A 21,718-nucleotide genomic window follows, 5' to 3' on the forward strand; every position below is an offset into this window, starting at 1 on the left:
GTGGCAGGCTTACAATGATGGCAAAAACAACATTTGAGAGTGCGCTGACCCTGGTGCTAGAGGGGGTATGCAGTTGGAGGTTGAATGTTTGAAGGTGTACGGGACTATAAACAGTTTGGGAACCACTGATCTACAGCTACCGTTTGTTGTCCCATCCAGGGTTTTAACCAATCCCAGCCCTGCTTAGCTTTGATATTGGTGAATCTATTACTAATGTGCTATTGTGAGAAGGATTGTTGAGAGGTCTCCACTTCAAAATGAAAAGGATTCACTGTTGCTATCAAAGTTATTTCAAAGGGTGGGTTTAACAGAGCAAATGAAATGTAACCATATTTAATCAATCATCAATTATGCTATTTAGACTTATATAGCATTTGGAAAGCGATCAACAGCAATTGTTTGAATTCAACCCAGAATTCAACTAAAAATAGGCAATACAATAGGCATAGGGTTTCAACCTCTGGTTGATTGTAATGATATTGAATTGTGTTTGGTTGTCAACACAACTAAATATCAACATTTGAAGGAGATGTTTCTTCTGCTTGGATAGTTCCATCTGCGCCACTGATTTACAGTAGTCTGGCTTTTATTCCAGTTTTTCTACAAATGAATCATTTATATGTTCAATTCACTTCATTTCAGATGCTCTTATCCAGAGCAATTAAGGTTAAGGTTACGTGTGTTGTAACCTTTCGGTTACTGGCCCAACACTCTTAACTGCAAGGCTACCGGCCACCTCCTGCTACTACTATCTCAACCAACAATCAAAGTTAAAGAATAGGACTAAATTAAATCAAACTTTATTTAAAGTGCATTCAAAGTTTGATTTAGTCCTATTCTTTTACTTAGATTGTTGGTTGAGACGGAGACGTGAATCCAACATCAACTATACATTTGGAGACAAATTGGAATTAAATCCAGACTAAGTCAGTGGCATGGATGGAACTATCCAAGAAGAAGATAAATCTTATTCAAATGTTGATATTTGGTTGCGTTGACAACCAAACACAATTCAATATCACTTTTGAAATACAATAACCAGCCTATTAACTTGTCAACAAGCTAAGAAATGATATATGTTGGATTCAGGTCTCCAACAGGTCTTATACATTACTTTTGTAGTACAGTAAATAGCTTGAAGTTAAGGCTAGCTTAAAAACAATTGTAACATTCAACCATAAAATCATTAACACATCCATGGCCAGATTGAGGTTACTGTAACTATACATTTGTCCTTATGTAATCATATAAAGTGTGCATGTTCAAGATAGCATGCATAGCTCCACAGTTCTGTGGAGACCTTCACAATTGCTGTAATAATCTGTGCAGATTTACCAGTCAAACGTTTGGACACACCTACTCATTCAAGGTTTTTTTTATTTATTTTTACTATTTTCTACATTGTAGAATAATAGTGAAGACATCAAAACTATGAAATAACACATATGAAATCATGTAGTAACCAAAAAAGTGTTAAACAAATCCAAATATATTTTAGATTCTTCAAAGTAGCCACCCACATATGCTGAGCACTTGTTGGCTGCTTTTCCTTCCCTCTGCGATTCAACTAATCCCAAACCATCTCAATTTGGCTGAGGTCGGGTGATTGTGGAGGCCAGGTCATCTGACGCAGCACTCCATCACTCTCCTTCTTGGTCAAATAGCCCTTACAAAGCCTGGAGGTGTGTTGGGTCTTTGTCCTGTTGAAAAACAAATGATAGTCCCACTAAGTGCAAACCAGATGGGATGGTGTATTGCTGCAGAATGCTGTGGTAGCCATGCTGGTTAAGTGTGCCTTGAATTCTAAATAAATCACTTACAGTGTCACCAGGAAAGCACCCCCACACCATAACACCTCCTCCTCCATGCTTCACGGTGGGAACCACACATGCAGAGATCATCCGTTCACCTACTCTGTGTCTCACAAAGACACAGTGGTTGGAACCAAAAATCTAACATTTGGACTAATCAGACCAAAGAACAGATTTCCACCGGTCTAATGTCCATTGCTCATGTTTCTTGGCCCAAGCAAGTCTCTTCTTATTGGTGTCCTTTAGTAGTGGTTTCTTTGCAGAGTCTCCTCTGAACAGTTGATGTTGAGATGTGTCTGTTACTTGAACTCTGTGAAAAATGAATTTGGGCTGCAATCTGAGATGCAGTTAACTCTAATGAACTTATCATCTGCAGCAGAGGTAACTTTGGGTCTTCCTTTCCTGTGGCTGTCCTCATGAAAGACAGTTTCATCATAGCGCTTGATAGTTTTTGTGACTGCACTTGAAGAAACTTTCACATTTCTTAATGTTCCACATTGACTGACCTTCATGTCTTAAAGTAATGATGGACTGTCGTTTCTCTTTACGTATTTCGCAACAACGCATCCTTCACTCATGCTGCCAAACATACCCTCGTGAAACTGACTATCCTACCGCGCCTTGACTCAGTGATGTCATTTACAAAATAGCCCCCAATACTCTACTCAGCAAATTGGATGCAGTCTATCACAGTGCCATCCGTTTTGTCACCAAAGCCCCATATACTACCCACCACTGCGACCTGTATGCTCTCGTTGGCTGGCCTTCGCTTCATATTTGTTGCCAAACCCACTGGCTCCAGGTCATCTATAAGTCTTTGCTAGGTAAAACCCCACCTTATCTCAGTTCACTGGTCACCATATTAGCACCCACCCATAGCACGCGCCCCAGCAGGTATATTTCACTGGTCACCCCCAAAGCCAATTCTTCCTTTGGCCGCCTTTCCTTCCAGTTCTCTGTTGCCAATGACTGGAACAAACTGCAAAAATCACTGAAGCTGGAGACTCATATCTCCCTCACAAACTTTAAGTGTCAGCTGTCAGAGCAGCTTACAGATCATTGCACCTATACATAGCCCATCTGTAAATAGCCCACCCAACTACCTCATCCCCATATTTTTAATTTTATCCTTTGCACCCCAGTATCTCTACTTGCACATTCATCTTCTGCACATCTATCACTCCAGTGTTTAATTGCTTAATTGTAATTATTTCGCCACTATGGCCTATTTATTGCCTTACCTCCCTAATCTTACTTCATTTGCACACACTGTATATAGACTTTTCTATTGTGTTATTGACTATACGTTTGTTTATTCCTTGTGTAACTCTGTTTTTGTTTGTGTTGCTTTGCTTTATCTTGGCCAGGTCGCAGTTGTAAATGAGAACTTGTTCTCAACTAGCCTACCTGGTTAAATAAATGTGAAATAAAATAAAAAAAATATATACAAATTTGAACTGTTCTTGCCATAATAGGGACTTGGTCTTTAACCAAATAGGGCTATCTTCTGTATACCACCCCTACCTTGTCACAACACAACTGTTTGGCTCAAACGTGTACAAATGTACTTTTAACAAGGCACACCTGTTAATTGAAATGCATTCCAGGTGACTACCTCATGAAGCTGGTTGAGAGAATAGCCAGTGTGCAAAGCTGTCATCAAGGCAAAGGGTGGCTACTTTGAAGAATCTCAAATATAAAATATATTTTGATTTGTTTTACACTTTTTTTGGTTACTGTTACTTCCATGTGGGTTATTTATATTTTTGATGTCTCCACTATTATTCTAACATGTAGAAAATAGTAAAAATAAAGAAAATCCCTTGAATGAGTAGGTGTGTCCAAACTTTTGACTGGTTCTGTACTTTTTAATGTAATCTCAATTCAGGTCATTTGGTTGTGCTATTAGATGAAGCACAGTGATAACACAATCTGTTGCATAAATAAACAAAATATCCGACATTGTAGCCACATTGTAACTTTGCTGTGGTTTTAAATGGTTGAAAGTGCAGTGATAGACATTTGGGTGACAACTAAACCAAAAATCTGTTATTGAAATTTGGTTGTCCTTTTAATTGTTTGATAGCATAATGATACCACATTGGAAATTCAACTACACTTTTGGTTCTCTTTTTGAGTGGGTGAATATAGGTTGTAATCTCATTGATCAATGTCTCAACCAAATATTATCCACCTTGAAATGACGTTGTGTGCGCAGTGGGATGAGATTGACATGATACCATACTTCTAAACATATCTTGAAGCTATACTTTGTTTGTTTACACATGACAGTGCAAAAGCAACATAAATAATGGTGTAATACAATGTCAGATTTTGAGTTATAATAGGGTAAGCTCATAAGGCTTTTAATATTCTTCAAGAATCAATGGGTATAGTGTATGGTATGTATTGAAATAATATTGAACAGCAGTTGTAACTTTAGGATCTTTTACAATATAGATTGTTAGTCCTAGTCACTCTAAAAACAGTTCTGTCGGCTTTGTCAATGTCATCATCCAATTTAAAGCCATTAGACCTACATACCATTGTCATGAAACACAATAGGAAATAATAACCAACACTTGTGGCTGTTCTGCTCAATATGGCACCTTACTGTGCTATGTAAGCCTATCATATTTTACTGTACCTTGTAGGCCTATACTGTACCTTGAAGGCCTATCATACCTTACGTACATTGTAGGCCTATCATACCTTACTGTACTATCATACCTTATCATGTAGGCCTCCAGGCTGAAACCAATACCTGCCTAACCCCGGCCACATGTCAATCTAATCCAACATAATAACAATAATAAGAATACAATTTTATTTGTATAGTGCTTGTATTAGTGTTATCTCAAAGCTCTACATAGGCATGAACAAATTGAATATAAACATCATGCATTAAGAATCAGGACAGGAAATAGCAATAGTAGGCTAGGTGCTAAAAGTACTTTCCAGACTCTATTTTAAAAATTCAGATCGAGTGGCTCTCATGGTCAGGGAGAGTATTCCATAGGCGAGGGGCAAGACAGGAGAAGGCTCGGTCCCCCATAGTTCGGAGACGTGTCTTTGGAACTTGAAGCAGTGGTGAGTTGCTTGAGCGGAAAGTCAGAGGTGGCTCGTTGATAGAAATTAGGTCACTGTTATAGGTGGGACTCAATCCGGTCAAGGCTTTAAACACTAGGAGGAGGATTTTAAAGTCAATCCAATAGTTGACCGGTAGCAAGTGGAGTTCAGTAAGGATGGGGGTGATGTGGGCCGACTTCTTGGTCCTGGTCAGGACTCTGGCAGCACTATTCTGGAGGAGTTGTATCCTCTGAAGGGATTTGCCTGGAAGGCCCCTGAACAGAGCATTGCAGTAGTCGATCTGGGACTAGTTTCTCTGCATCTGGCTGGGAGAGCAATGGTTTGAGCCGTTTCTTAGATGGAAAAAGTATGCTTTTCAGATATGTTTTATATGGGTATCAAAGGACAGAAGGATCCAAATTAACTCCCAGGTTTGATTTGTTTATAATACTTTATTTTTATTACTGTCAATTATTATTGGTCAGTTTGAGTAATTGACACAATATTAAAGAGTAGGCCACTTGATAGGCTAGATATTAAATACTAGTAAATACAAATAAATGATACACAACACCGTATACACACAGTAGTGCATAGTAACTACATAGCAATAACCTAGAAAATACATTTGATGAATGAATGGTGACTATCTTCCCTCTGTCTCCTGCAGAGGATGGCATCTCCTTGGCTGGCTCGGTTGTCGGGGACAAGTCCGACACCCTTGGCTCTACTGCCTCGGGCAAGAAGAGAGGTGGAGGACAGAAGAAGCAGATGCAAGCCAACAAATCTGCTCTCCGAGCTCCCCGAGCTCTCTGCTGCCTCACCCTCAGTAACCCCATCCGCATGGCTGCCTTGGCCCTTGTTGAATGGAAATATCCTTCAATGATGTACCTCTGTGTGTGTGTGAACGCATGTGTGCCTTAGTGTGTGTGCATGCACATGTGTGTGTGTGCGTGCATGTTAAACCCCCTCCTGTGTTGTGAGACTAGTGTTGTCAATTTCAAAACACTGTCCACAAGACACAACTCTGTGGCCTTTTGCAAAACTGTAAATGTAAAAGTGGCCATCTCAAAACATAAATACATTAAACAAAACTATATTATACCATCCAAATTGCAAATACATTCATCAAAAAAACTGCCTGCATACATAACGCAACTATACCTACCTCTTGAGTCCAAACAGACAAAACAGAAAGTTTGTTTCTTAAAAATCGCAGTAATCGTACAGATATGAATATCACTACTGTTCCCTGAAGGAGGGAACGAGTTATAATTATATCAGATATGAAGGTAAGACCCAGATGCAGACCACGTCGGATAACCAATAGTTTAATAATCCCAAAGGGGCAGGCAAATAGACAGGTCAAGGCAGGGAGTCCAGAGAAGTGGGGGAAAGGTGCAGGATGGCAGGCAGGGTCAGGTCAGGCAGAGGTCAGTAATCCAGAGGTTGGGCAAAGGTACAGGACGGCAGGCAGGCAGAATGGTCAGGCAGGCAGGCTCAGAGACAGGACAGGCAAGGGTCAAAACCAGGATGGCAAGAAAAAGAGAGACTGGGGAAAAGCAGGCGCTGAAACAAACCGCTGGTAGGCTTGATCAAACAAGACGAACTGGCACAGACAGACAGAAAACACAGGTATAAATACACAGGGGATAATGGGGAAGATGGGCGAAACCTGGAGGGGGGTGGAGACAATCACAAAGACAGGTGAAACAGATCAGGGTGTGACAATATAGTATGTGTGTCACGACTCTTACCGAAGATGGCTCCTCTTCCTGTTCGGGTGGGGCTCGGCGGTCGTCATCACCGATCTACTAGCTGCCACCGATCCCTAATCCTTTTCTGTTGGTTTTGTCTTATTAGTTACACCTGTTTCTTGTTTAGGTTTTTAGTTGGGCTATTTAAGCCGGTAGGCCCACCTGCTCTTTGTGCGGGCCTGTTTTTCCCACTGTGTTATTGTGTAGTAGTGTGTCTCAGTTTTGGGTTTTCCTCCGGACTTGTTAAGTCCTGGTTTCGGGCGATCGTGTATGTGCTCCCACTAGCTTGGCGTGTACGATTGTCCTGTGCGTAAATAAAGCACTACTTCTGTGCCTCTTGCGCCTGACTCCGCACCCACTACGCCTAAGAGCGTTACAATATGGAGTCAACGACCAATCATATTCACCTGAAGAAAACTGAAATCACGCCCAACAGTCCAAAAGATGCCGAGCCCTCCCTTGGAAGCCCTGCCTTCCTGGCTGTAATACCAGGGATCGTATTCATTTATTCAATTCAGTACCGCTCTTCAGCAAGCCCAATCCCCTGACGGTTGATCACTCTGTATAACATACTATGGAGACATACAATCACACGCCAAGCTGGCTCAGAGTGTACCAAACTAGGAGGCCCACGGCAACCCAAGCACACACAGGTTGCACCAGCTTACCCGAGAAGCCTGAACTGTCAGAGCCTCATGGGGCCTGAACTGTCAGAGAACCATATAGGGAACCAGAACCTGCTGCTAAGTGGCTATGTGCATTGACACTCACGCAGCCCAAGTCCATAGACCCAAGGTTCCAAGAACAATGCTTATCTTGCAAGCCCAAAATGCCAGAACTCGTATAAGGAACCGCAAGTCCAAAACAACAGAACACCTTTCGTGACTTGGTAAATTGCACACGCTCGCTGCATAGAATCAACCCGCGTCTCAAACCCACAGGAAACCTGACGTAACCTGGAAACAGTGTACTCACGCGCTGCCAAGGCAGCCCAAGGCTCCAACCTACAGATAACTGTTGTAACTCGGATAAATGCGCAACCTGCTTGCTGCCTAACACCCAATCCCGGACCCAGCCAAAATAACTCTATTAGCCACACAGGAAGCAGTTACATCCAAGCAATAAACCCTCACAAAAGTATCTGGGGAATCCCAGATCCCATCGCTGCAGCAGAGATATCACAAATCCTCATGCCCCTAAACAATGAGCACACACACCGCTAGGCAACCCTCAGCCTTTGCTTTCATACGCCAGGGACCTTGGGGGCAAAAGCTGCATTAGGACATAACATCACTTTGGATTCGCCAGGTGTGAACTCCAAACAGGAAAGCTGTACTGATAGTGTGTGGAGATCCCCAATGCACTCGTCCGAAGCCAAGACTATGAGCAGAGAAGTCTTGTATGAAAGGACCTTCAGGTCCACAGATGACAATGGTTCAAACAGAGGCTCACACAGTGTCCAAGACCAAAGCCAGGTCCCAGGTCAGAGCCATAGACATAGACACCGGTCTGGGCCAACGCACGCCTTTCAGGAACCGCACCACCAGATGAAACCCCGGGGTAGACCAGTCAATCCCTAGATGACACGCCGAGATGGCTGCCATATAAACCTTCAATGTGGAAAATGAAAGGCCCTGCTCAAAACGCTCTCACAAGAAAATGAAAATCTCCACCAAAGAGCTCTGAAAAGGAGAAACTCCTTTAACCTGACACCTACCCACTTATATGTTTACAACCCTTTTGTAGAGGGCACACGTGCCGTCACAAAAGTCAGAAATAGCGTTAAAATTAATCACTTACCTTTGATGATCTTCATCTGGTGGCACTCCCAGGTCTCCATGTTAGACAATAAATGTTTGTTTTGTTCGATAATGTCCCTCTTTATGTCCAAAAACTCAGTTTTGTTGGTGCGTTTAGTTCAGAAATCCAAAGGCACAATGTGCGCTCTCAACATCAAGACGAAAAGTCAATAAAGTACAATAAAAGTTAGTAGAAACATGTCAAACGATGTTTAAAATTGTAAATAACGATGTTTTTGTCATAAATAATATTTCAACCTGACAAAAGCTTCGTCAATAGAAAAGGAGAAACTAGAAAGGCGCGTTCCCGATCACGTGCAGGACTCATGGCTGGAAATTTCCACTGGCCTCTCATTGAAAGTGCTGTATCTCCCTCATTTTTCAGAGTAAAAGCCTGAAACAATGCCTAAAGACTGGCCACATGTAGAGGAAGCCATAGATATTGTGAACTGGGTCCTACGTCTTTGTATGGTGGATAGGCTTTCAGTGGAAAAACAGCCTTTCAAAATAATAGTACTTCCTGGTTGGATTTTCCTCAGGTTTTCGCCTGCCATATCAGTTCTGTTATACTCACAGACTTTATTTTAACCGTTTTGGAAACGTTAGTGTTTTCTATCCAAATCTACTAATTTATATGCAAATCCTAGCTTCTGGGCCTGAGTAGCAGGCAGTTTAATTTGGGCACACTTTTCATCCAAAACTCAGAATGCTGCCCCCTACCCTAGTGAAGCTAAGTTGTGAAACCACATGCCCTAGAGTACTTTTTAGGTTCAAACTTTTTAAACTTTTTTAACTTACACTTACCACTGGCCATCTTAATCAAGCAAGGAAGCACTGGCTACACAAGCAGAGCAGAAAGTAGTGGGTTTTTAGCAAACACAAAAATCGATACCAAGACCCAAAACTCACAACATCTAGGGGGACAAGTACTCTCTCCACAGTAACAGGCACCTTAGTCGGAGCCAAATCTCGTAGTATTTGTGTTTGTAAATTGCGTGACACGTTCTTCTTTCATGCAAGCTGAAGAGCAAGAATTGAGAAAAGGAATGCAAGTCCTGGTATTATAGCCAGAAAGGCGAGGCTTACGAGGGTGGACTCAGCGGCCATTGGCCCGTGTGGTGTGATTTCAGTTTTCTTTAGGTGGATATGATTGGTCATTAACTCCCCATAGTATGTTATACTGAGCGACTGGCTGAAGGGGAACAATACATCTTCTTTGCAGTCACCAAATCACAGTGATCAAAATTGGAAGTACAACTATCCAAAGGTGCAGAATTATGGGCAATTCATCTCCTATTATGCATATTTCACCAAACAATTTCATACACATCAAATCAATAAAAAATAAGCACATTGTGTACAGAATTCATTCATTGATATTATCACAATTCAATTCCATGTGTTCAATACATTGGCTGGTTTGCTCACAGTTTTGTAGACTTTACATCGGCACACAGAAACACAATCCACAATATAAATAAGGAAAGGTGAATACAATGGAGTAACACAACTGATATGAATGTGGAGGCCTCAGTCCACACCAAAGCAAACCTCTATAATAGAAGGTCACAATGTTAGCGATGATGACCCAAAGGTACTTAGAAAGTAATCTCATTCATTCTCTGCATGTCAACAATATTGTACAAAATCATACGAATTAGACAGTCCCCATTGCCTAGATCTTCCCCTACATCGTACAGTTCATGGAATGACCTTGATGGGGTGATTTGGAATTTTGTGCAGTAGTATTTACTGATAGCCGGAAATGGTGATAACAATTGCACACATTTCTCTTCTAATGAAGACAATGTCTGTGAACAAAATACCCAACAGTGAATTTTGTATTTACTGTTGACATTTGTATTTAACGTTTTTCAAAAGGTAGTCTAAGATATTCACGTCAGGTACAAAGGGAAGGAAATTATCAGACGTTTTGTAAATGTATTTTGAGCATTTGATCATTGCTGTTCTGCAGTAGATACGTTTAAACACAGATCCAAAAATTGCTTGTACACAATTGAGAAAAACTGTAAGTCAATCATGCATTCACTGTGGTGTGTAGTATTTACCCTTAACTGTGGTCCTGCAGACCTTTTGATATCTTCATTCTACTTGCTATCTTTGCCAACTGTGTGGCCCTCGGTGTATCTAAACCCTTCCCAGAGGAGGACTCCAATTCCACCAACCACAACCTGGTGAGTTGGTGCAAGGCGGCTGATATAGATTCTGAGGTTTCAGTCAGGGAGATCATAGAGGCTGGCTCATTGGGAGTGCTATATAATGGCCAAACCTGGATTCAAATAGATATACTGTATTTGAAATAGCTAATTTAGCTGAGCTTACTTGGCACAATTGAATCAGTGGAATACTCCTAAAAGTGCAAAACCCATCTGGGACTCTAGGCAGGCACAAGCAAATGCTCAAAGTATTTGAACAACTTCAGGAAAGCCTGGAGGTATTTTATGAAGTGGTATAAAAGTCTAGGGAAAATCCAACAATCTGCAGTTTCTACATCCATGTATTGTCTTATAAATGTATGCTATGTACCCATTGATTCCTGAACAATATAACTTTTAAATGCCACATGAACTTAGTTCAACTGTCATACCCCATCAGAACCCAAAATATCAGCTTGTTTCAATCCATTGTTTGTAAACAAAATAAAAGTAAAATACTTTATAGCCTCAAAACATGGTTAAAACTATAATACTGATATCATGGATGGTCAGTTCTTGTGTAACAGTATTGCTTCCGTCCCTCTCCTTGCCCCAACCTGGGCTTGAACCAGGGACCCTCTGAAGACATCGACAACAGTCACCCAATAAGCATAATTACCTATCACTCCACAAAAGCCACAGCTACTGCAAGGTCTCAGAGCGAGTGACGTCACCGATTTAAACGCTACCAGCGCGCACCGCTAACTAGCAAGCCATTACACACCAGTTACACTCAACCCCCTTTGACCTCTTCCTTCTCCACAGAAACCTCAGCAGCTGGGCAGAGCCCAACTCAGTGATCCGGGTCACAGCACTAATGTAACAGTATTGCTTCCGTCCCTTTCCTTGCTCGAACCAGGGACACATTGTCAAAGGTCACCGAAGAAGCATAATAACAGCAGCACTTGCAGAGCAAGGGAAACAACTACTTCAAGGTCTCAGAGCGAGTGACGTCACCGACTGAAACACTACAAACGTGCACCGCTAACTGGATAGCCATTTCACACCAGTTACACATGCATCCATAGCTCTGTCTCTGAATTTGAGAGCGGTTACATTTCCCCAGCCCCATCCCTCAGCTTTTTATCGAAACGGGCGGGGAAGACCCTTTGTTATTGTTTTTACTGCTGATTGCCCCTTTAAAGAGGAAAAGTTGGGGGTCTGACTCAGATTAGGTGACCGTATAAGAGACAATGATACTTAAACACTGACCATCTGTTCCATCCCCATGTAAGCCCCTCTGCCCCTCCTCCCTCTCTATGGCAAAGGACATGATTTGATCTGTGATCTCTTATAGAAAACAATGCCACTGTAGTTTATGTACAGGTAACTGCCAAAATAAAGGAAACATTTGAGTAAATGAGGGATACAAAGTTGAAGTCGGAAGTTTACATACCCCTAAGCCAAGTACATTTAAACTCAGTTTTTCACAATTCCTGACATTTAATCCTAGTAAGAATTCCTTGTGTTGGGTCAGTTAGGATCACCACTTTATTTTAAGAATGTGAAATGTCACAATAATAGTAGAGAGAATTATTTCTTTCAGCTTTTATTTCTTTCATCACATTCCCAGTGGGTCAGAAGTTTACATACACTCAATTAGTATTTGGTATCATTGCCTTTAAAATGTTTAACTTGGGTCAAATGTTGCGGGTAGCATTCCACAAGCTTCACAAAATAAGTTGGGTGAATTTTGGCCCATTCCTCCTGACAGAGCTGGTGTAACTGAGTCAGGGTAGTAGGCCTTGCTCGCACACGCTTTTTCAGTTCTGCCCACAAATGTTCTATAGGATTGAGGTCAAGCTTTAACTTCCTGACTGATGTCTTGAGATGTTGCTTCCATATATCCACATATTTTTCCTCCCTCGTGATGCCATCTATTTTGTGAAGTGCCCCAGTCCCTCCTGCAGCAACGAACCCCCACAACAAGATGCTGCCACCCCCATGCTTCACGCATGAGATGGTGTTCTTCGGCTTGCAATTCTCACCCTTTTTCCTCCAAACATAACGATGGTCATTATGACCTAACAGTTCTATTTTCTATTTTTGGACATTTCTCCAAAATGTACGATCTTTGTCCCCATGTGCAGTTGCAAACCGTAGTCTGGCTTTTTTAATGGCGGTTTTGGGGCAGTGGCTTCTTCCTTGCTGAGCGGCCTATCAGGTTATATTGATATAGGGACTCGTTTTTCTGTGGATATAGATACTTTTGTACCTGTTTCCTCCAGAATCTTCACAAGGTCTTTTGCTCTTGTTCTGGGATTGATTTGCACTTTTCGCACCAAAGTACGTTCATATCTAGGAGACAGAACGCGTCTCCTTCCTGAGCGGTATGATGGCTGCATGGTCCCATGGTGTTTATACTTGCGTACTATTGTTTGTACAGATGAACGTGGTACCTTCAGGCGTTTGGAAATTGCTCCCAAGGATGAACCATACTTGTGGAGGTCTACCATTTTTTTCGGAGGTCTTGGCTGATTTCTTTTGATTTTCCCATGATGTCAAGCAAAGAGGCACTGAGTTTGAAGGTAGGCATTGTTATAAATCCACAGGTACACCTCCAATGGACTCAAATGATGTCAATTAGCCTATCAGATGCTTCTATTGGAATTTTCCAAGCTGTTTAAAGGCACAGTCAACTTAGTGTATGTAAACTTCTGACCCACTGGAATTGTGAAACAGTGAATCATAAGTGAAATAATCTGTCTGTAAACAGTTGTTGGAACAATTTCTTGTGTCATGCACAAAGCAGATGTCCTAACCGACTTGCCAAAACTATAGTTTGTTAACAAGAAATTTGTGGAGTGGTTGAAAAACGAGTCTTAATTACTCCAACCTAAGTGTATGTAAACTTCCGACTTCAACTGTATATTGAAAGCAGGTGCTTCCACACAACCCATCATGCTTAGGGTCATGCATAAATATGCTGGGCAGGCCACTATTTTTGTCATTATTTTGGCTACCATGGTTATGCCCCACCACAGGGAATGAGTGGTCACTGAGTGGTTAGATTAGCATGAAAAGGATGTAAACCATATGTCATGGCCGTCTCAGTCACCAGATCTCAACCCAATTGAACACTTACGGGAGATTCTGGAGCGTCCCCTGAGACAGCGTTGCCACCACCATCAACAAAACACCAAATTATGGAATTTCTCGAGAAAGAATGGCTTCTCATCCCACCAATAGAGTTCCAGACACTTGTACAATCTATCTAGAGGTGAAAGAAACGCACACCTATTTAGGCGAGGTGCTGGCTAGCTGAGTGGAACACTTAAAAAAATAAAGGAGAGCCGCACACTCTAGGAGCTCAGATGCAAATCTCATCACTGTATATGTCAAATCTATGCCATGGCGCTGAACACAACCTTGCAGATCATCATTCTGGGTCAGTGTAGTCCATCTGCTTGGCTGTGGGGCAGGACAGTGGTTGGATAGTACTCTCCTTAAATCCCTTTATAGATCTTGGAGTATATCCCTTTATTGGATTAGAATTTGTGGGGAGGAAACAGAGGCTGAAGTCTGACGCTTCCCCATAATCCTCCCCCACCCCTCTGCTACAGTGATACACTATGTCTTCATGTATTCATTATACTACTATAGCTTATCCTTCTAATCTGTCACATCACCTTATTTGACCAGGATGATATGGCCAGGTTTTGGCTGCCTTTCTATTCCAGCCTGACATAGAAGCCCAGTGACTGTGGTGCCAGAGATGAGCAGCATAAGGATGCATTTGGCCCAGGGTTACTGACTAGCACTCTAATGACAGGCTTATTATGGCTCCTAACTCCTGTGCACAAATTTTGACCTATATATGTCGTCAACGTGACGGTGCCTGCCTTCCGCCCCACATGTAGTAGATATACTGCCGGTCTATAGTTTTAGAACACCTTCTCATTCAAGGTTTTTTTTTAAAATTTAGACTATTTTCTACATTGTAGAATCAAAACTAGGAAATAACACATATGGAATAATGTAGTAACCACAAAAGTGTTAAACAAATCAAAATATATTTTAGATTCTTCGAAGTAGCCACCCTTTGCCTTGATGACAGCTTTGCACACTCTTGGCATTCTCTGAACCAGCGTCATGAGATAGTCACCTGGAATGCATTTCAATTAACAGTTGTGTCTTGTTAAAAGTTCATTTGTGGAATTTTTATTCCTTGTTAATGCGTTTGAGCCAATCAGTTGCATTGTGACAAGGTAAGGGGGGTATACATAAGAAAGCCCTATTCGGTAAAAGACGAAGTCCATATTATTGCAAGAACAGCTCAAAGAAGCAAAGAGAAATGACAATCCATCATTACTTAAAGACATGAAGGTCAGTCAATCCGGAACTGTTTAAGAACTTTGAAAGTTTCTTCAAGTGCAGTCGCAAAAACCATCAAGCTCTATAAAGAAACTGGCTCCTATGAGGACCACCACAGGAATGGAAGACCCAGAGTTGCATGCTGCAGAGGATAAATTCATTAGAGTTACCAGCCTCAGAAATTGCAGCCCATATAAATGCTTCAGACTTCAAGTAACAGACACATCTCAACATCAACTGTTCAGTGCAGACTGTGTGAATTAGGCCTTCATGGTCCAATTTCTGCAAAGAAACCACCATTAAAGGACACCAATAATAAGAAGAGACTTGCTTGGGCCAAGAAACATAAGCAATGGACATTAGACCAGTGGAAATTTGTCCTTTGGTCTGGAGTTAAAATTAGAGATTTTTGGTTCCAACCGCCATGTCTTTGTGAGACGCGGAGTGGATGAACGGATGACCTCTGCATGACCTCTGCATGTGTATTTCCCACTATAAAGCATGGAGGAGGAGGTGTTATGGTGTGGGGGTGCTTTGCTAGAGACACTGTCTGTGATTTATTTACAATTCAGGCACACTTAACCAGCATGGCTAACACAGCATTATGCAGCGATACGCCATCCCATCTGCTTTGGGCTTAGTGGGACTATAATTTTGTTTTTCAACAGGACAATGCCGCTACACACCTCCAGGCCGTGTAAGGGCTATTTTACGAAGAAGGAGAGTGATGGAGTGCTGCATCAGATGACCTGGCCTCCACAATCACCCGACCTCAACCAAATTGAGATAGTTTGGGATGAGTCTGACCGCAGAGTGAAGAAAAAGCAGCCAATGAGTGCTCAGCATATGGGGGAACTCCTTAAAAACTGTTGGAAAAGCATTCTAGGTGAAGCTAGTTGAGAGAATGCCAAGAGTGTAAAAAGCTGTCATCAAGGCAAAGGGTGGCTATTTGAAGAATATGTTTAAGACTTTTTTGGTTACTGCATGATTCTATTTGTGTTATTTAATAGTTTTGATGTCTTCACTTTTATTCTACAATGTAGAAAACATGAAAAATAAAGAAAATCCCTTGAATGAGAAGGTGTTTTAAAACCTTTGACCGGTAGTGTATATCAACATTAAAACAGTACATCCCTACATATAATATATTCATTAGGATATTAGTTGCGTATTAACCCTGCATAATGAACTTCCACAGACATCTTGTAAAATGTCTTTACCTAATTTTCCCAACATCTGTCTTTGCTTTTGACTGATTACAGTATACAGACAAATTAAGAAATATGTGTATTTGACCACGCCATCTTCCTCTCTGTGAGTGCAGGAACAAGTTGAGTACATCTTCCTAGTTATCTTTACCATTGAGACCTTCACTAAGATCCTGGCCTATGGCTTGGTTATGCACCCCAGCGCCTACATCCGCAGTGGCTGGAATTTGCTTGATTTTGTCATCGTCGTCGTCGGGTATGCTAGCTCATGTCTCCATTCCACTACTTTCTATTTATGGTGTTTTTGCTGTATTGTTGTGTGCTGACTGGTTGTTGTGTGGCTGTTGTTGTAGGTTGTTCAGTGTGGTTGCTGAGGGGACGGCTGACCACAAGCCTGGAGATTCCCACCATGCAGCAGGCAAACCAGGAGGACTGGATGTCAAAGCTCTTAGAGCCTTTAGGGTGCTGCGACCCCTTAGGCTGGTGTCTGGAGTGCCCAGTAAGTTTGTGTGTGTGTTTCAGTAAAACCCCTCTCTGCTGTGTTTGTGCGTGTGTGTGTGTTTCAGTAAAAACCGTGTGTGTGTGTGTGTGTGTGTGTCCGTGTCCGTGTCCGTCCAGGTCTCCAGATTGTCTTGAACTCCATCATGAAAGCCATGGTTCCCCTGCTGCACATTGGTCTGCTGGTCATGTTTGTCATCATCATCTATGCCATTATCGGCCTGGAGCTCTTCCTCGGCAGGATGCACAAAACCTGTTTCTACGTGGGCACAGGTACAGACTCCACTTTTACAACATAATAATAGTACAATTATACTTATATACATATACACTGCTCAATACTTTACATACACATCCAAACACTCTATAACAATGTTACTGTCATTGTACATGCAGTCATTGTACATGCAGTCATTGTACATGCAGTCATTGTACATGCAGTCATTGTACATGCAGTCATTGTACACAGACGGGGGGAAAACAAGTTATTTACATACTGTAGAAGTTTGTTATCAATTAATGCTTTGGAAGCCTGGATTTCGTCTTTTAATGAAGACAAATATATTTGTCACGAAGATTGACCTCCCCATGTTGTTCCTGCTCCCAGAACTGAACGTGGATGATGACCCCACACCGTGTGCATTTGCTGGAAATGGGAGGGAATGTGTGGGCAACGGGACAGAGTGCAGAGGACCGTGGGAGGGGCCTAACGGTGGGATCACCAACTTCGACAACATATTTTTTGCCATGTTGACTGTGTTCCAGTGTATCACCATGGAGGGCTGGACCGATGTGCTCTACTGGGTAAAATCAGAATCTTTTTTTTTTTTATTCTTGGCTTCATCATAAATGGTACCCTATTCCCTATAGTGCGTTACTTTTGACCAGAAAGCTGTGGTCATTGTGGACTCTAGTCCAAATTAGTACACTACATAGGAAAAATAGTGCCATTTCAGATGCACACTAGTCCTTTTTTTTCTTCCTTTTAGGATCTTAACTTATAGTGTATTTGAGGCTTCTGAAGTTTGTAATTTCCACTTTGACATTTCAGTCTTCCCTTACGAAAAATGTGTCAATCCCTACAAAACATATTCTAATCCACATAATTCACTTTTCCTGTTGCTGCAGGATTATTTTCCCGCTGTAGCAAACTGGCTCAAATTAAGATCCGACATCTGTACTCCTCTGATCAAATTCTCTATATTCATATGGAACACACCCACATGGCACACTGCTTGAATCAACCAATGTGGAATAGAAGTTGAATTGACATCTGTGCCCAGTGAGCAGTGTCTGATTAATGATGCTCTCTCTCTCTTTCTCTCTCTCTCATTCCTGCAGATGAATGATGCAATTGGCTTTGAGATGCCCTGGGTTTACTTTGTCTCTCTGGTCATCTTTGGCTCGTTTTTCGTACTCAACCTTGTATTGGGAGTGTTGAGCGGGTGAGTGAGTTGAAGTGTGTGTATATGTTTGACTTGTTTTAGATTTGTGTGTGAAGGCCTTGTCCGAGTGTAGGTTGTATAATGTGTGTGTGCATGTCTGTGTGTGCAGAGAGTTCTCCAAGGAAAGAGAGAAGGCTGTGGCTCGTGGAGAGCTGCAGGACGCCCAGAATAAGAAGCAGATGGAGGAGGATATGTGTGGATACATGGACTGGCTCATCGAGGCCGAGGATGTGGATGAGGAAGGAAACAAACGTATGGTTAACTGACTGCCTAAGAGAGACACACACACACACATACATATAACTGTACCCACACACAAACATAGCCTCACACCTATATATTCAACCTTTGTGTCTCCTAATAAGGTGCTGCTGTTGCCAAGAAGAAAATGATGAAGAAGTTTGGCTGGTATAAACACAGCGAGGACGGAGGTATGATAACCTGTCACCCTCTTCTCACTGTTACTGTCTGTGTATTTGTACTAATTGACTCTCTGTAATCTTAGATGGAAAGCAAATGAGGATGGTAGCTGACTCTATAGCCACTCCTATCTGTCATATCATTAATCTGTGCCTAGAGGAAAGTGTTTGTCCTCAGGCCTGGAGGGAAGCCAAAGTCATTCCGCTATCAGCTTGCTGCAAGCTCTTAGCAAATTATTGGACCAAAATTGTGTTTGACCAAATGCAATGCTATTTCTCTGTAAACAAATTAACTACAGACTTTCAGCATGCTTGTAGAGAAGAGCACTCAACATGTACTGCACTGACACAAATTACAGATGATTGGTTGAAAGAAATTGATAATAGGGAGGTTGTGGGAGCTTTACTGTTAAATTTCAGTGTGCTTTGATATTATTGACCATAACCTCATGTTGAAAAAATGTATGTGTTATGGCTTTTCAACCTGCCATATTGTGGATTCAGAGCTATCTATATAATAGAACACAGAGGGATTCCTGTAATGGAAGCTTCTCGAATGTTAAATATGTAAAGTGGGGTGTACTACAGGGCAGCTCTCTTGGCCCTCTACTATTTTCTATGTTTACCAATGACCTGCCACTGGCAATAAATAAAGCCTGTGTGTCCATGCATGCTGATAATTCAACTCTATATGCGTCAGCAACCGCTGCTAGTGAATTCACTACAACCATAAACAAAGAGTTGCAGTCAGTTTTAGAATGGGTGGCCAGTAATAAACTGGTCCTGAACATCTCTAAAACTAAGAGCTTTGTATTTGGTTCAAATCATTCCCTAAGCTGAAACAGGTAATGAATGATGTGGCTGTTAAGCAAGTTGAGGAGACTAAATTACTTGGTGTTACCTTAGATTGTAAACTGTCATGGTCAAAACATATTGATTCAATGGTTGTAAAGATGGGGAGAGAACTGTCTGTGATAAAGAGATACTCTGCTTTTTAAAACCACACTCCACAAAGCAAGTCCTGCAGGCTCTAGTTAGATCTTATTTTGATTATTGTCCAGTCATATAGTCAATTGCTGCAAAGAAGGACCCAGTTGAGTTGCAGCTGGCCCTGAACAAAGCTGCACATTTTGCTCTTCATTACAATCAGAGGGCTAATATCAATATTTTGCATGCCAGTCCCTCTTGGCAAAGAGTAATAATAACAAACATTAATTCCAAATTGTTTGCATAGTCAACTTACACACATGATTGACACACACACTTACCCTACCAGACATGCCTCCAGTGGTCTTTTCACAGTCCCCAGGTCCAGAACAAATTCAAGGAAATGTACAGTACTATATAGAGCCATGATTGGATGGAACTCCCTTCCATCTCATATAGCACAAGAGAACCGCAATTATTATTATTTTTTTAAAGAATAAAGCATAAAGAATAAAGCAACACTTGCCTTTCCAATGCCTTTCCCTTATGTGACCTACTTTTTGTGTGTATGTATTTACATGTACAGTGCATTTGGAAAGTATTCAGACCACTTTACTTTTTTTAATTTATAAAAACTGAAATATAACATTTACATAAGTATTCAGACCCTTTACTCAGTACTGTGTTGAAGCACCTTTGGCAGCGATTACCGCCTCAAGTCTTCTTGGGTATATCTTCACCAGAGTTTATTATTATTATATACATATTTTCACCTTTATTTACAAGGTAGGCCAGTTGAGAACAAGTTCTCATTTACAACTGCGACCTGGCCAAGATAAAGCAAAGCAGGGCGACAAAAACAACACAGAGTTACACATGGGATAAACAAACGTATAGTCAATAACACAATAGAAAATGTGTATACAGTTTGTGCAAATGAAGTAAGGAGGAAGGGCAATAAATAGGCTAATAGTGGCGAAGTAATTACAATTTAGCAATTTACACTGGATTGATATGTGCAGATGAGGATGTGCAAGTAGAAATACTGGTGTACAAAAGAGCAGAAAAGCAAATATATGGATGAGGTAGGTAGTTGGTTGGATGGGCTATTTACAGATGGGTTATGTACAGCTGCAGCGATCGGTAAGCTGACGCTTAACTTCTTGGTGACAGGGGGCAGTATTTTCACGTCCGGATGAAATGCATGCCCAAATTCAACTGCCTGCTACTCATCCCCAGAAGATAAGTGTCAGCGATTGGGTGCAGAGTTATAGTGGAGTCAGGCGCAGGACACAGGTATTGAGTAACATAACTGAGTTTACTCAAAATATCAAGCAAAATTCCAAATAGGAACATACAAAAACACTAGCACAAAACACAACCACTAATGACATAAACAATCACGGACAGAACAGGAATGTATGCCAGAGGGTTAAATAAGGAACGTGATATGTGATAGAAACCAGGTGTGTGTGTAATACAGACAAAACAAAACGAAACTGAAACATGGATCGATGGTGACTAGAAAGCCGGTGACGTCGACCCACGAACACCACCCGAACAAGGAGAAGGGCCAATTTCGGCGGAAGTCGTGACAATAAGATATGCATATTATTAGTAGATTTGGATAGAAAACACTCTAAAGTTTCTGAAATTGTTTGAATCATGTCTGTGAGTATAACAGAACTTATGTAGCAGGCGAAACCCCGAGGACAAACCATTCAGATTTTTTTTTTAGGTCAATCTCTTTTCAATGGGTTTTCATTGGGAATCCAGATTTCTAAGGGACCTTCTTGCAGTTCCTACCGCTTCCACTGGATGTCACCAGTCTTTAGCAATTGGTTGAGGTTTTTCCTTTGTGTAATGAAGAAGTAGCACTGTTCAGAACGAGGGTAACTTCAAGTGTACTGTTAGAGGCGAATGACCAGAAAGCTAGCTACAGTTTGTTTTCCTCCTGTATTGAACACAGATCATCCCATTTTCAATTTTATCGATTATTTACGTTAAAAAAATACCTCAAGTTGTATTACAAAAGTAGTTTGAAATATTTTGTAGTCACGTTGCACAAGTTGGAACCAGTGTTTTTCTGGATCAAACGCGCCAAATAAATGGACATTTTGGATATATATTGACGTAATTACTCGAACAAAAGGACAATTTGTGATGTTTATGGGACATATTGGAGTGCCAACAAAAGAAGCTCGTCAAAGGTAAGGCATTAATTATATTTTTATTTCTGTGTTTTGTGTCGCGCC

General features: G+C 41.4%; 1 protein-coding gene across 1 annotated transcript in view; it reads left to right on the plus strand.

Moving 5' to 3' along the window:
* The first annotated feature begins 5,559 nt into the window (after positions 1-5,559).
* LOC110531219 (voltage-dependent L-type calcium channel subunit alpha-1D) overlaps positions 5,560-21,718 on the plus strand; it is a 36,489-nt gene continuing 20,330 nt past the window's right edge. The window contains exons 1-8 of the mRNA XM_036986959.1: positions 5,560-5,767; positions 10,526-10,631; positions 16,291-16,430; positions 16,528-16,673; positions 16,793-16,945; positions 17,280-17,476; positions 18,014-18,117; positions 18,227-18,374. Coding sequence (XP_036842854.1) covers positions 5,652-5,767; positions 10,526-10,631; positions 16,291-16,430; positions 16,528-16,673; positions 16,793-16,945; positions 17,280-17,476; positions 18,014-18,117; positions 18,227-18,374 — 1,110 coding nt within the window. The 5' untranslated portion in view covers positions 5,560-5,651. The remainder of the gene's footprint in view (positions 5,768-10,525; positions 10,632-16,290; positions 16,431-16,527; positions 16,674-16,792; positions 16,946-17,279; positions 17,477-18,013; positions 18,118-18,226; positions 18,375-21,718) is intronic.

This window comes from Oncorhynchus mykiss, chromosome 9 (genome assembly GCF_013265735.2).
Source record: "Oncorhynchus mykiss isolate Arlee chromosome 9, USDA_OmykA_1.1, whole genome shotgun sequence".
Taxonomy (NCBI): Eukaryota; Metazoa; Chordata; class Actinopteri; order Salmoniformes; family Salmonidae; genus Oncorhynchus; species Oncorhynchus mykiss.